This window comes from Suncus etruscus, chromosome 3 (genome assembly GCF_024139225.1).
Source record: "Suncus etruscus isolate mSunEtr1 chromosome 3, mSunEtr1.pri.cur, whole genome shotgun sequence".
In the NCBI taxonomy this organism is placed as follows: domain Eukaryota; kingdom Metazoa; phylum Chordata; class Mammalia; order Eulipotyphla; family Soricidae; genus Suncus; species Suncus etruscus.
Window position 1 is genome coordinate 149,164,424 of NC_064850.1, and position 17,174 is coordinate 149,181,597.

At 38.8% G+C, this 17,174-nt stretch overlaps 1 protein-coding gene across 2 annotated transcripts in view; it reads right to left on the bottom strand.

Annotated features, from left to right (window-relative positions):
* Positions 1-15,829, bottom strand: part of SYK (spleen associated tyrosine kinase) — a 67,565-nt gene extending 51,736 nt beyond the window's left edge. For both annotated transcript variants that reach the window (XM_049769559.1, XM_049769560.1), the window contains exons 1-2: positions 15,428-15,829; positions 9,392-9,552 (exon numbers count right to left, since the gene is read on the bottom strand). In XM_049769559.1, the coding sequence (XP_049625516.1) occupies positions 9,392-9,552; positions 15,428-15,829 (563 nt within the window). The remainder of the gene's footprint in view (positions 1-9,391; positions 9,553-15,427) is intronic.
* Positions 15,830-17,174: the final 1,345 nt, after the last annotated feature.

Below are 17,174 nucleotides of genomic sequence, written 5' to 3' on the forward strand. Positions count from 1 at the left end.
AGAATCAATATAATTTTTACTCATTATGAACCACACAAAAATAATTCAATTTATTTACTTTTGCATAACGTGGGATTTGTTTGAAAGATTTGTTGCTCTGAATTCAAGTATGGAAGGCAAGACCCAGAACACATCACAAATTCTAGACATAACATGCACCTGGATAGGAGCAGTGAGAGAGGGCAGCCTTGTCTTGTACCAGATTTTAGAGAAAAGGCCTTTAGTTTATCTTCATTGAGAATAATATTTGCCATTGGCTTATGGTAGATGGCCTTAACTATATTGAGAAAAGTTCTTTCATTCCCATCTTGATGATAGTTTTTCACAAGAATGGATGTTAGACCTTAAACAAATGGTTTCTCTGCATCTATTGATATGATCATATAGTATTTATTTATCTTTATGTTGCTTTGGTGTATAATGTTGATTGATTTACATATTTTAAACCATCGTTGCATTCCTGGGATGAAACCTACTTGGTCATGGTAAATGACCTTCTTGATGAGGTGTTGGATTCTATTTGCCAATTTTGTTGAGGATCTTTGCACCTGTATTCATCAAAGATATTTCTCTATAATTTTCTTTTTTGGCAGCATCTCTATCTGGTTTGGGTATCAAGGTGATGTTAGCTTCATAAAAACTATTTGGATGTTCCTGTTTCTTCAATTTTATGAAAAAGCTTAAAAAGGATTGGTAGTAGTTCCTCTTGAAAGGTTTGACAGAATTCATTAGTGTATCCATTTGGGCCTGGTTTTTTGATTTAGGGAAGACTTTTGATTACCATTTTAATTTCCTCAATAGTGATGGGGCTGTTAAGATATGCTGCATCATACTTATTCAACCATGGAAGGTTATAGAAGTCCAAGAATTTATCCATTGCTTCCAGGTTCTCATGTTTCATGGCATAGGTTCTTCAAAGTAGTCTCTGATTACCCTTTGAATCTCTGCAATATTGGAATATAGCAATCATGGCAATTAGGCAAGAAAAAGATATCAAGGGCATACAGATAGGAAAGGAAGAAGTTAAGCTCTTACTGTTTACAGATGATATGATACTATATTTAGAAAACTCTAAGAACTCTACCAAAAAGCTTCTAGAAACAATGGATTCATATAGCAAAGTGACAGGCTATAAAATTAACACGCAAAAAATTGATGGCCTTCTTATACACCAAAAATGATAGAGATGAAATTGATATTAAAAAAATAATCTCATCCTGCCAGGGCATACATAAACTTTTAGGAGAGTTCAGCCCACCAGATGTATCCTCAGATTTTCTTGGTGAAGAGAACTGAAATAACCCCCACGGGATTCCTCAAAAGGCCCACTGTGGATACCTTTGCCCCTGCATGGATGGTTGAGGAATTTCCAAAGAGATGCTTGGCATTACATTTTCAGTCGTTATTTGGCTATCTCTCCTTTGCTAATCTCAGGCAAAATTGTGGTCCTATTAAATAATTTGGCTCAGAAATTCCAGCACCAAAGATTACTAAGAGAACCACTTTTCTGGATATATTTAGCCCCAAAGAGAAAGACAATGCTTTTTCTCTTTTTCAAATATGTCCTTGCAGCTGCAGTTTCTGGTAATCAAGGGCGAAGCCAAAAAGCAGACTCTGGGCTATTGACTCCTTTAGAAATAGGGAAACACATTTTAGGGGATTTGGCTCTTTCCTTTACTTGACTCCTAAAACAATAGAATCCAGCCCAGTGAAGATCAAGTTCCTAGATATTTCCTACTTCCTCCTAATCCTTATTTTGCATTTGAAGTAAGCTTGAAAAGAGCTGCCTTGAGTTGTAACCATCTCCTTTGTAACTTAGAATTTTTAAAGTCACACCCATAGCTTAGGTATTGTTACTGTTGTACTTTGCTTTGTGATTATAATTATTCTTCTCTACACCTATGGCTAGTTTTACTCCTATAAATCTCCCTGCTCAAAAATTAAACTTGTTGCACCCTTGCCAGAAGATGTGTTGACCCCATACACTCTGTGTGTGGTTTCATTATTTCATATTTCATATTTGACTGTTCATGCTCTGCTTTTCTCTCGTGAGGAATTTGACCCCACTAGAGATGCTGAGATGCAAGATGCCTGCAGCACCATTCATATTAGTGTCACACAAACTCAAATATCTTTGAGTCAACTTAACTAAAGAGGTGAAGGAACTATACAAAGAAAATTACAAAACCCTGTTTCAAGAAATAAGAGAGGACACAAGGAAATGAAGATGCATAACCTGCTAATGGATTGGCAGGATTAATATCATTAAAATGGCAATACTTTCCCAAAGCATTGTACAGATTCAATGCAATCCCTCTAAAGATACCCATGACATTCTTCAAAGAAGTGGATCAAACACTCCTAAAATTCATTTGGAACAATACATGCCCACAAATAGTTAAAGCAATCCTTGGGAAAAGGAATGTGGGAAGCATTACTTTCCCCAATTTTAAATTGTATTACAAAACAGTAGTTATTAAAACAGCATGGTATCGGAATAAAGACAGATAATCAGATCAGTGTAATAAACTTGAGTATTCAGAGAATGTTCCCCAGCCATACAATCAATTAATTTTTGTTAAAGAGGCAATAAATCCAAAATGGAGCAAGGAAAGCCTCTTCAACAAGTGGTGTTGGCACAACAGGTTGGCCACTTGCAAAAAAGTGAACTTCAGATGCTCATCTAACACCATGCACAAAGGTCAAATCCAAATGGATTAAAGACCTTAATATCAGGCCTGAAACCATAAAGTATATAGAACAACACGTAGGTAAATCATTCCATGACATTGAGACTAAAGATATCTTCAAGGAGGAAACAGCACTCTCCAAACAAGTAAAAACAGAGAAAAACAGATGGGACTATATTAAGCTGAGAAGCTTCTGCACCTCAAAGGAAATTTTTCCTATAATACAAAAGTAACCCAAAGAATGGGAAAAACTATTCACCCAATACCCATCAGATCAGGGGCTAATATAAAAAATATACAAGGTACTAACAGAAATTAACAAGAAAAAAATCTAACCTCATCAAAAAATGGGAGAAGAAATAAACACTTTGTCAAAGAAGAAATACAAATGGCCAAAAGGCACATGAAAAAATGCTCCACATTACTAATCATCAGGGAGATGCAAATGAAAACAATGATGAGGTATCATCTCACGCCACAGAGTCTGACACACATCACAAAAAAACAAGAATGATCGATGCTGGCAGGGATGTGGAGGGAAATAACTACACTAACAACTATCATGACAATCTTAATGAGTGAGAGGAGTACAATGCCTGTCTCGAATCCAGGCAGGAATGGAGAAGGAGGGAGGAGACATTGGTGGTGGGAATGTTGCACTGGTGAAGGGGGGTGTTCTATTTATGACTGAAACCCAACTTGTAACCATGGTGCTTAAATAAAGATTTTTATAAAATGAATGCACCTGATGGAGCCTTCTTGATTGGGGACTGATTACTTTCAATGAAACATGTAGTAAGGTGATTTTTGTACTGGACAATTAGAGAAACACTGCCTGCCCCAAGACTCATCTTATTTCAGAAGGGCTCAGTAATGTGACTGCATGGTTTGAGGTTTTGTGTGATTTACTAAAGGTATTTACTCATTCTTTCTGCCACATCAACTTCCTTTCTCAAATTAAAAATGATATAAAATTGTAAAGGCCTTAATAATAACAAGTTTCTAGTAGTGTTTGCATATACATATAAAATTATTTAATTATTATTAAAAGGCAGAGAACATTATGCAGTCAAAATTGTAAAATGTCAAAAGGTGCTAAACAGATATATCAAGCAGTTAGGTAAAAGCTGCCACATTTTTCTTCTAAATAATATACGAATCAGTTTTAAAAAGTAGAACTTACTGGGACTGTAGTGATAATACAGCGGGAAGGGCATTTGCCTTGCAAAAAACCAACCCAGATTCAATTTCTGGCATCCCATTGTTAGAAGGAATGTAAATTTAGAATTAATTGCTGCTGTTTTGCTTCTGTAACCGTGCTTTGATTCAGACATAAGGACTGCCATTACAGATCTCAGATATGTGACAGAAGGGACTAGGCCAGAACAGTCAGTTCTAGGAATTTCAAAGGTGCATATCAGGATGGCTAGATAAATTAGGAATATGTAGTTTATCTCCTGGCACACCAAGGTTGTGGGCACCTGGTTGGTGCAAGACACCCTTCTTTCCTACTTCAGCCAAACAGTTTAAACCTGGCTGATGCACCATTTACTAAAACTTATAGTTTTACCCTATCTTGAAGCCCCAGGAGCCCTACAAAAGAGCTTGCATGTCCCATCTGGTTGTCACTACCTGGGAGAGGTGTGGCCCCAGCATGTTTGTAATAAGCTCCCCTGCTATTGCATTATTGACTCTTCTCCTAGTGGTCTTTGTGGGTCGGATATTGAGTCCAGAGTTAACACCATATATTCTTGTTACCCTTCTTCCAATTTCCTGCCTATCTCACCTGAAAAGGGAGACCCTGTCATAACTGAGAGGGGTCTGTGGTTGGTAATAAGAATGGCCTGGGCGAAAGACAAAGGAGAGACTCAGCAACAGAAACAGCAGGAGGCAAGACACAACAGGTAGAAAAGAGACACAGGCTGAGTGCAGAAACGCTCCTTAGCTTAAAAGTCATGTGAGATACTCACATGGTGGTTAGGGCCTTATTAATAAAACTTTATGTCTCCTGAAACTTCAACTGACTGCCTTTAGGTCATTTCTTCGCTGTCACCCTCATACCTAAAAACACACAAGCCGTAGGGGCTGCAGACACTGGGCTAGGCCAAAAAAGACCTCACCATCCATCCATCCACCTTTAGGTCTCTCTATATTTAATTTTTAATACAACATATTCCTTTATGCACTACCAGGAGTAATTCCTCATTGCAGACCCAAAAGTAAGGCCTGAGTACTACCGCATGTATCTCAAAAGAAAAGAAAATTAGAACTTACTGAGTTTTTTCTCACTTTAAAATTTTTATATTTGGGGAATGATCATCTTTGGGGAGCATATAGGGAGGAGAATGAATAGGGAAAGAAAGAGGGTGCACAAAGAGATAGAGGAGTATTAGCAGGGAGCAGAGATTAAGGAAACCCAAGTACATCAGGGATATAAAGGAGAGAGACATCTAAATACCCAAACTGTAGCATCAACAACATTAAACAAGAGGGCTCCAAACTTCAAAAACCAAACATAAAATCTGTGTCTGTCAAGGTGGCAGCTGGGGATGGGGGCAGGTGTGGGAAAACCTAGGTAACCTGGTGGAGGGAAGACACTGGTGGTGGGATTGCTTTTGGAACATGGTATGTCTCAAATTCAATTGTAAATAATTTTGTAATCAAGGGGATTTTATAAAAATTAATATATATTATATTTATATCTAATTTTATGGGAATTTTGTTCTTTTTTCTTTTTTGGTTTTTCGGGTCACACCCGTTTGATGCTCAGGGGTTACTCCTGGCTAAGCGCTCTGAAAGTGCCCCTAGCTTGGGGGGACCATATGAGACGCTGGGGGATTGAACCGCAGTCCTTCCTTGGCTAGCACTTGCAAGACAGACACCTTACCTCTAGTGCCACCTTGCCGGCCCCTGTTCTTTTTTCTTAAAAAAAAAAAAAAAGAGTGTCCCAAATTTGCATTTGTTTTGCATCTCCCCAATCCTAATTTCTTTACTTTTATGGAGAAAAGACAATACTTTTAGAAAATAAATTTTGTTTCCCTTTATGAACAAATTCATTCATCCCAGAACTGTAAAATTTCTCAAATTGGCAAATTGTCATCCAAGAGGTGAAAGTTAGGGGATGTACACCAAAATCATATCTACCAGTCTGCCATGGTCCTTAAAGTCTCTGTGGAGGCAAAGCTATATCCTGCTAAGGACAGCTGGATAATTCCTGTCTGACAGACCCCACACAGAGACATGATATACCCTCCCTCCTCATCTCAACAAAGCTTCTTCTTCTCAAATCCCATCTGCTATTACCTTACACTAGGGGTTAGCGCAAGGGTCTCAGTATATGAATTTAAGGGATACAAGAATTCACTTTAAAACACAGACGGGAGTGAATAACCATCTCTATAAATGCTCTTCATGGAGAGCAATGGCGTTATAACTCAATGGTAAGACAACTACCTTGCAATTCTTGATACTATGAACAAAGCAATCACTACCATCAATAACAAAGTAGGCATTCTACTAAAAACCTAAAAAGAGGTCTATGGACCACTCTTTATAATTTCTATGGTACAGTCTCCTCATAGTTAAATTCTTTAGAGCCCCAATACTAAGATTCTGAAAGTTTCCTTAATGAAAGTTCCTCTCTAAATGTGAACATGGTGAGCATCCTATCTGGCATTGAAGAGAACCATGGGACAGAAGCCAGCTATAGAAAATTACCTGGATGTGGTATTTTCTGCTACTTCTCAGGCCAGACACATCAGTGTGTCTACTTCCCAGCCCTCATCTCTCCCTTTTTGTCTTACCTCTATGAACAAGCTTCCCTTTGCCTAACCCCTAATTTGAACGTTATGAATTTAGATCCATTGGCATCAAGTTTTTCTGGCTCAAGTGTTTTTCTCCACCAATGGATTTCATACCCAGTTGATGAAAAACTGAATTTGAATCAGACAGTATTCCCCAGAAATAATTTATGACAGTACATTTTCTGGGATATAGCTCTTATATTTTAAACTACAGAGTTATTCATATGTCATACTTTTAGAATTGTGCTGCCTTTCTAGCAATGTTTTCTTTGTTTATTATATCAAAGACTTTTCTGAGAAGCCATGATTTTGTGTATATTTTATAAATTATCCTTTAAGTTTTTAGCCCCAATTAAGTTGATGTGGGGGCCGAATGATAGAAAGTTGGTAAGATAACGGTCTTGTACATGCCCACAAGAGCCACCACAAACTCTTCCACTGTAAGCTGTCTCAATAACATGTGAGCCAAAATAAGCCATCACATGATGCATAGGTTATTGTTAGCTCTCCACTGCAACACAAGGAACTCCACAAACCATCATGGTGCCACATGGACATCCACAAGCCCTTTTAGGTGGTGAATGGGCCTTTGCAACCCATCTTGGTGATGCATCTACCCTTATAGTCCCTTGAGACTGCCATGATTAACCCTACATCAGAGCCAGGAGTAAATCCTGAACACTGGCAGGTATGGGCCAAAAACAAACAAACAAAATCCAGCAAACATTGAGTACCTGATAGTGGTGCTCCCAGGATGAATTAGTGGTATCTATTTGAAAAATGAAGTTTGGCTTTATGTGATCAATTTTTTGATTGTTGTCAGTACTTTGTGATTAAAAAGGTATTACTGGAATTTTGTTTGTCCACCTAAGTCTAACACCTTAATGATTCATTTGTGATTTCAATAAAAATAAAATGTCATATCTGTGAAATAATTATTATTTATATATTTTCATAAAAGATAAGGGCAAATATGACTCCTCTGTCTGCCTGAAAAGAGATGATCAATCTCACTATTTAACTGAACAGAGTAAACCAAACACACATATTGCACAGAGTGACAGAAAAGAAGAATCAGTAGTTATGCCCAGAGTGCTCATTAGAAACCTGGATTTTCATACAGCTAATCCCCAGAGACAAGGAAAGCTCCCTAGAATACATGATTCAAACATATGCTCTGTAGAATCCAACTGAAGGCACGGGTCTACCAAAAAGGACCTAAATTTATGATAGTATTTGTCCCAAGCAAATCGTTGAGCCCTTTCTATCACTTATAGAAGGTAATCCTAAAGGAGCTGATGAGGCAGATATGAATAGTCATTAAATCCACTTGATAGATGTAGAAATGTAGAAATGTAGAAAAATATGGAGTCAGGCTATGAGACCACGCAGCCTGACCACTATGCAGCAAAAGGGCTCTACTGCCTCCACATTCTATCATGGTTTCATGCAGACTGCCATATCCTTGACTGTCTGTCAATGCTGTTTGAAGAGGAAACAGAGAGAATTCCAAGAAGTTACATTTACTTCTTCTCAATACCATGGACACAAATATAGTCATATGTCACATAATCAAAGTGTATGGTCTTGTGATAGTGAAGGTCTATGGGTGCCTACAGTTAGACAGTCTGATTACACTTGAGATTAGAAAATGACAAAATCACCTTATAGCACATATCTCATCAGGCACTGCAGACATCTAGCAATATTACTGCTATGACATCTCAGGAAATGGGACTTATCACTGAGCTGGGAAATCAGGCTTTGCCTGCAATGATCTAGGCATAAGCATTCACTTCACACCATTCAAAGGTTGACTCTCAGGCATACACAGAATGAGGCTGCTCTGAGATAGTCTAAAGTAGTAAAGAGATTTGTGCTGCTTAGCCAGCCTCACCAAGCTGCACCACTGCTGAACTATCACTGGCATTGAAGGCTGAGTGAAGAGAAATAAGCCAAGTGAAAGCATTGCTCACCTATCATACCAGGAAGTATTAACTATGATGATCAAGTTCCCTGATTTACTTGAGAGACAGCACAGTTTTCAATGAAACAAGTCATTCAGTGCCCCCTCAGCCCTTGAGATCTACATTCTTTAATGAGATCAACAAAGAGCATTCCTCGTTGGCACTTCACAGGGTACCACCACATCACTTAACATCCTCAGATCCAGTCAGCACTGAACAGTAGTTTTAAGACCATTTCTCAAATAAAAGGGCTGATGTGAGACGGGAGAAAAGTTCTATAATTAGGTGTTTATTTGGAATACACTTGTGTTTCCAAGGAAATTTTACACTCATCCTGTGAAAATTCAGCACACCTAACCACAAGACACCAGGCTTGTTGGTAAGTATTCCAAGTAAGGAAAGCAGTTGTCTGGAGGCTTCAGTTATACCAGCAGGGTCACTGGATAATGAGGGATAACTAAGATAATCATGCCACTGTTCATAGCGTTGTCACCAGAAGAATTAGCCTCCCATCCACATATAAAAAATCTCCAGGAGAGGCTCCCACAAGACTTTTTCCTGCCACATAATAAAACACAAGTCAGGCTGCAGACATAAAGTGAATAAACTAATGTTTTGATTTCATGTAGATGTCAAAGAGATGTTATCAGTCTCAGCTTTCTACTGCATTCATAGCAGAAAATATGTGGGTATTTACTTTCAACATTAGGTTCCTCAGTGTCAACTTTGAGCTCACATTAGGCAAACAAACACATGATCCATGGTAGCCTGGAATGTTATATCTTCATAGCAGGCCAATGCATGCTGTGTCAGGTGACCACATGAGGCCTACTTTTTAGGGTCAGATGAAACGGAGTGACAGACCCAATGGATTTTCCCTGTTTATGTAGAATTAGGGAGAGGGAGAAAGGGGAAATAACACTCTACTTACAAGAATTTTCCATCTATCTTTGATCCTATCAGAACAGCATGTTCAGATTCATCCCGAGAAATTTTTCCATGGAACCAGGGCATTTTTTCATGGGCTGTGGTGGCAATGAGCTTCTCTAGCTGAGGTTTCTGACTGATTATGGCCTGTTCCAATGCTTGACCCTGCCAGAAAAAAAGAAAAAGCAAAGAGACATAAAGCAAAACTGAAAAAGAGTTGCAGAAATCAATTCAACCTGCTCAAGTCCCTGTGTGGTAAAATATGATCAAATTTAAATTTATTTGATAAGTTCCAAAAGAAAATAATGGCCATCAACTCTTTCTATATAGTCTGGTTGATACCACGGCAGCATTTTCAGAATGGGTGGGGCAGGTTCTCCTTTCTTCCTGAAGCCACAGTAGCCTACAGACATACCCAACACCCTCTAACAAAAATGGACCAAGCTCTACAATTTAATATTATCAATTTGCCAAACTCAAAAATTTATTTCAGGTCTATAAATCCTGAACCACATAGTGGTAGTTGACTGCACGAGATGTCAATATGTTATATAGTGTCAGCCCAGTAGTATCACAGGAAGTCTGATGGAAAAGTTACACAGTAATTGACCAACCTCAATGAGCCTACAAGGTAACCAGAAGACTCAACTAGCAGAAACCATACCCAGTAAATCCTTAAACAATGACTTTATTAACACCCTGGAAAGATATAACAATTATTTCAAATTGATCCTCATTGATTTAATTTTGATAATTCCATTTTCCTTTGTGTTGTAATAAACAATATGAAATAAATTTGTTTTTGCCTGCATGGAGGCAGATTATGGTGGTGGGTACAAAATTGGGGACATTAGTAAAGTGACACTGGAATTCCTGTTAAGAACATTTAATGCCTGGAATGACTATATTATGAAGAATTTGGTAAATTATGGTATTATAATAATTTTTTAAAATTTACTTATTCATTTACTGAGAAAGAAAAATAAGTGATAAAGTCCTAACATATTAAGACACTGTCACTCATGTAAATAGCAAAATATATTGGAAACTGCAGAGATCAGCACAGTTATCAGAAAATAGCAAATCAAAACAGCAATGAGACACATTTTCACATCACTGAGATTGGCACATATCACAAAAATCAAAAACAACCAGAGTTAGGCAAGGGTGACAGCATATTGGGTAGGACATTGGCCTTTGCATGCAACCTACCTGGGTTTGATCCCTGGCATCCCATATGATCCCCAATTTCTGCCAGGAGTGATTCCTGAACACAGAGCCAGGAGTAACTCCTGAGTGCTACAGAGTATGGCCCAAAAGCCAAGACAAATATCAGCTCCCAATACAAATAAACAAATATAAAAACCATGTATTAGCATGGATGTATGAAACAAGAGAATCTCATTCTCTGCAGGTGAGAATTAAAAATCTAGCCCAGGGGTCCTCAAAATTTTTAAATAGGAGGCCAGTTTATTGTCCCTCAGGCCATTGGAGGATTGGACTAGAGTTCTTAATGGCCTGTGGGCCACAATTTGAGGACCCCTGCCAGGGACTGAGAGGAGTCAAAAGTGTGGGTGCACATTCCACACATGCACACTGTGGGCCCAGGAAGATTAGGCAATTAAGCAGGACAGGCAGCAGTGGCAGAAATACCTTGTGAGCAAAATAAATTTCCTGGTGGGTTATGTGAGGCCTGCAGGCTGTAGTTTGAAGGCCCCAAACCAACCTTTTTGAAAGCAACATGAATACTTTTTAAAAAATTAGGATTGGGCTTTCACATGATGTAGCCGTTCCATTCATTTCTTGGCATCTACCCTCAGGGTCCAAATCTTTATTAAGAAATAATATTATCATGCCTATATTCATTACAGTATTGTTCACAGTAGCCAACATTTCTGCAAGAATAAATGTCTGGATAAAGAAATCATGGCTCATATACACAGTGGAATAATACTCTGCTGTAAGAGAAAATGAAACCATGCAATGTACTATTACATGGATGAATCTGAAGAATATCATCCTGAGGGAAGTCAGTCTGATGGAGAGGGACAGACACAGTATGTTGTCTCTCAAACCAGGATATAAAAAACATGGTAGAGGAAAAATAGATACATAAAGAAAAATCTAATCAAAACAGCATGGTATTGGAATAAAGACAGGCCCTCAGATCAGTGGAATAGGCTTGAATACTCAGAGAATGTTCCCCAGACATACAATCACCTAATTTTTGATAAAGGAGCAAGAAGTCCTAAATGGAGCAAAGAAAGCCTCTTCAACAAGTGAGGTTGGCACAGCTGGCTAGCCACTTGCAAAAAATTGAACTTAGACCCCCAGCTAATATCATGTACATAGGTTAAATCCAAATGGATAAAAGACCTTGATATCAGACCCGAAACCATAAGATATATAGAACAACACATAGGTAAAACACTCCAGGACATTGAGACTAAAGGCATCTTCAAAGAGGAAACTGCACTCTCCAAGCAAGTGAAAGCAGAGATTAACAGATGGGAGTATATTAAACTGAGAAGCTTCTGCACCTCAAAAGAAATAGTGCCCAGAACACAAGAGCCCCCCACTGAGTGGGAGAAACTATTCACCCAATACCCATCAGATAAGGGGCTAATCTCCAAAATATACAAGGCACTGACAGAAATTTACAAGAAAAAACATCTAATCTCATCAAAAAATGGGGAGAAGAAATGGACAGACACTTTGACAAAGAAGAAATACAAATGGCCAAAAGACACATGAAAAAAATGCTCCACATCACTAGTCATCAGGGAGATGAAATCAAAATAACTATGAGGTACCACCTCACACCACAGAGATTGGCACACATCACAAAGAATGAGAACAAGTAGTGATGGCGGGGATGTGGAGAGAAAGGAACTCTTATCCACTGCTAGTGGGAATGCCGTCTAGTTCAACCTTTATGGAAAGCAATATGGAGATTCCTCCAAAAACTGGAAATCGAGCTACCATACGACCCAGCTATACCACTCCTAGGAATATACCCTAGGAACAGAAAAATACAATACAAAAATCCCTTTCTTACACCTATATTCACTGCAGCACTATTTACCATATCAAGACTCTGGAAACAGCCAAGATACCCTTCAACAGATGAATGGCTAAAGAAACTGTGGTACATATACACAATTGAATATTATGCAGCCGTCAGAAGAGATGAAGTCATGAAATTTTCCTATACATGGATGTACATGGAATCTATCATGCTGAGTGAAATAAGTCAGAGAGAGAAAGATGCAGAATGGTCTCACTCATCTATGGGTTTTAAGAAAAATGAAAGACATTCTTGCAATAATAACTTTCAGACACAAAAGAGGAAAGAGCTGGAAGTTCCAGCTCACCTCATGAAGCTCACCACAAACAGGGATGAGTTTAGTTATAGAAATAACTACGTTTTGAACTATCCTAATAATGAGACTGTATGAGGGAAATAGAAAGCCTGTCTAGAGAACAGGCGGGGGTTGGGTGGGGAGGAGGGAGATTTGGGACATTGGTGATGGGAATGTTGCACTGGTGATGGGTGGTGTTCTTACATGACTGAAACCCAAACACAATCATGTATTAATAAAGTTGTTTAAATTTAAAAAAACAATAAAAAATTAAAAAACAAAACAAAACTGGGAAACTACAACAGGGGTGGGCTAGAGGGGATAAAATAGAGGGACATGGAGGAAATGGTGGTGAGAAGCAGACACCGGTGGAAGATGTGGTGCCTGAATTTTAATGTGTGAAACCATACAAATAACAGTTTCGGGCCCGGAGAGATAGCACAGCGGTGTTTGCCTTGCAATCAGCTGATCCAGGATCTAAGGTGGTTGGTTCGAATCCCAGTGTCCCATATGGTCCCCCATGCCTGCCAGGAGCTATTTCTGAGCAGACAGCCAGGAGTAACCCCTGAGCACCACCGGGTGTGGCCCAAAAACTAAAAAGAAAAAAAAAAACAGAAAAAAAAAACCCAAAAAACAAATAACAGTTTCATAAATTACTTAAAATAAAATAAAATAATGTATAGGCCTCTAGAAACAATCTGGAATTACTGTGAAATTTGAGAATGGGACTTCTGTTCTCAGCCTGTCATAGGGACCACTAGAACCAGCTGCTTCATGTGAGACCCAGCTCAGGACAAGGAAGACTCAATTGTGCATCAAAGAAGATCTTTGTTTCTCTGCTGCCTGTCCAAGGGCCTGAACACAGTTGCCTCTCAGTGCCAAGAATACTAAGCCACTTAAAGATGGGCAGAACTCACACGCTTCAGACATGATTGTCTGGAAGATGAAAAAAGAAACTTGGGACTGTAGTGAGTTTCTCAGTGAAATAGAAAAGTATATTCTCATAATCACAAATACAAAGCCTAAGTAGAATGATCAGAAGTGATAAAAAAAAAAAGACCCAGAAAAAAGTGAAATTAAGAACTGTATGACCCACCGCCGTCAAGAAATGGGAGGGAGGGAGACCAGAGGAGGAGGTAGTGTGGAGCTAGTGTCATGATTGCAGTTGGGTTACAGCACAACAGTAGGTTACCTGCTTGATGTTTTCCTAGACAACCAAGACAGCAAATAGAATCAGAATGAGAGAGTGGAACTTGTCTCCAGTGAAGAGGCAGCTGCTGATACATGCAAATACAGTCTCAAGTGGAGGAAGCCAGTTTGGTGGGGTTGGAGTCATATACATGTGATGTTCTGGAAATTTTTCGACTGTTGCATGACCCATAATATTCATTTCTCAGAAGTCCCATAACTGCACAAAATGTTCTCTTACAATGTGTAAATCACCTCTTTCGATAAATCTCCTCCCACTCCCTGCCCCCAAGGTCAAGCACAAGATAAGTTTGCCTATTTTCATTGTTCTATTCAATATTGTATTAAAGTACCTGCTATAAAAATTAGGCAAGGAAAATAGATAGAAAAAATAGTAATTTGCAAAGGACATTATATTTTATCTAGAAAACCTTAAAGAATTTACAAAAATCATCTCAATTAATTTGTATAATAGAGTGATATTCTATAAAATGAACATCGAAAAGTCTATGGTTTTTCTATGTCTAGATAATTAAAGAAAGAGATTTTAAAAGTATACCACTTACAATTGTGTCTCAGAAAATCAAGTACCTGTGTATCAATTTAATGAAAGAGGTGGAAGACCTATACAAAGAAAACTACAAAACACTTAATGCAATAAATCTTTCTCTCACTTTATCCAAGAAGAGTGAGTAAAATAGTATCGTCTAAGGCACACTCAATATTGATAAACACACGGCCCTGGTCTGCAATGCAGATGTCAATGTGGAAGAACTTATTTAAGGAGTGAAAGGAGTCAGCACATGAACTTTTCCAAAAATTGACAATATTTTGCATCTATTTCTATTAAAAAACAGAGTAATTATCTATCCAGGAAACCATGAGGAGCTGTTGGCCACTTAAAGGTAATGGAGCTTTCCCATCAATCTGTTGGCTCCTGATATGCAGGGCTGTGGAATGTGTGACAGAAATATCAACTGTCCTGCCGGAGGCTTGAGTAGCTGATCTCTTGTCAATATATGCAAGTAAAACACTCCCTCTAGGATTATACTTTAGAAAATGCTTTTGATTTTGGAAAGGAGGGCAGGAAGAATTGTTACTAGCAGCAATAGTTGTCAACCCTGAGGTGATCATCCAGTAAAACTATTTAAAGATCTCATAGAGCCTAGCGTCAGCTCAAAGCAACTGAATGCGGTTCTCTGCCTGCTGGTAAGCTACACCACACCATATTATAGAGATATAAAATTAAGTGCATTCAATGCACATACTGGGACACTCTCCAGACCCGTAATGAAACCTGCTGGGGTGTTCTAAAAGTTCCACTATGCCCAGGTACAGAGTTTTCCTGCCCATTAGCTGCCGCTAACATTGATCTGAAAAACGAAGGAAACGAAGGCAAGTGTGCTGTTGAGAAAAGGTGTTGGGTAAGAGAGATGCCTGGAGAAAATGTACCTTAGGACATGACCCAAAGCACAGCTTTTCACACCCACCTGCAGATTCCATGTCTGCTTCACGTATTCTCGAATGAGGGTCTCCTTTAGGTCCTCAAAGGGACTAGTCTTGGGCTGCACGCCTGAAGGCCGGTTGAAGGGCTTCTGTAGGAGGCATACAAGTCCGTCCGACTCCTGAGAATGGTAGTGGCAGAGCTCAGCTGGGCTATTGTGGGTCCTGCCGCCAGCGATGGCATAGGTGCCGTTGAGCTCACGCTCAATGGAGTAGTGGTGCGCATTCTTGGCATGTGCCACAGATAGGGCAAAGCCTCCCAGGTAGCTGCGGCTCTGACGCAGCAGGTAAAGCCCATCGCTCATCCCACCTTGCACCAGATAGTCTTCTGCTTCCTCCCGGGTGATGTTGCCAAAGAAAAAGGGCAGGTGATTGGCGCCTTCAGCCATTCCTGCAGGGTAGCCTGGTAGAAATAGAAATATCAGTTAAGTCTCCTGGTCTCCAAAGACTGCCCTGCCTCTGCCACCACTATGGAGACTCAATGCAGGCCATTGTCAAAATTGCCCTACAAGAATAAATCTGGACTAATGAACACTGGGACCAAAATGGGGGGCCCAGTAAGTCAAAAGAAGCATTTTAAGGAGATAGTGACACTGGATCGAATTGTTACATGACCATGAGAAACACAATTATAACCTAAATTACTTAAGTAGTCTAACCTAAGGCTACCATAAATTAACACCATTATAATTTAACTAACACTACTAGCTAACATAACTAACCTATTACTGTTATATCTTACATGACTAAACTAACCCCACTATAATCTTACCTAAGTAATCTATTCTAACCTAAATTAACATCACTATACCCTATTTTAGCACTGCTATAACCAAATCTAAACTAATTTAGCCTAACTTTAAGCTAATCTGATACTTCTATAACATAATATTACAGTAATTAAATTAACCCTACTATAACCTAACCTAATCTGTTGAACCTAATTTAACAGCATTGTAACCTTAGTTAACTAGCTAAACCTAAAACACTATAACCTACACTATTACCATAACAAGAACTAACCTAACCTAATCTAGCACCTCTATAACCCGACTTAACATCAGTATAACTAAAACTACCCTAAATTAATATAACCCAACTATAACGTAACTTACTAACCTGACTAATTTAACCTAACCTAAAATCACTATAATCTAGCTAACCTAACCTATCTTTCCCAGTGCTGCTATAACTTTCTAACTAATTTCCATATTTCTCCAAGTCTAGCAGCTTCATGAGCTGAAATGCAGACCACACATACTTATACATGTAACCCTCACCCATGGCTCCAGTCTTACACAGACAAAACCAACAGGCTGTAAACAGAGCTGAACAGGGAGATCTTTCCACATTCCAGGCCTCAAAAGGCTTGATGTCCGTATTCTCTACTGCTACTCCCCACATGTCCTTCAGGTACCATCCTCACGGATAAAAGAAAGAAACAGAAAAATTATTCCTTTGATGAGAGCCCTGGTACCAACATTGATGCTACACATACTAAACAATCACAGACTTCAGAAGAGAAAAAGAAGATAGGGATTAGCTCGAGATGCAGATTTTGTTCCCAGTTGTGGAGTTGTACATAAGATTATGAATTCTTGGTCTCTTAGGACCAAGTATCCTAAGAGCCATTATTTCAACCAAATGACTTTTCTCAATGGGAAATTATCTAGATGCTTCCATTTATGCATATACAGGGGAAAAGAACTTAAGTTACTATAGCTTTACAAGTTC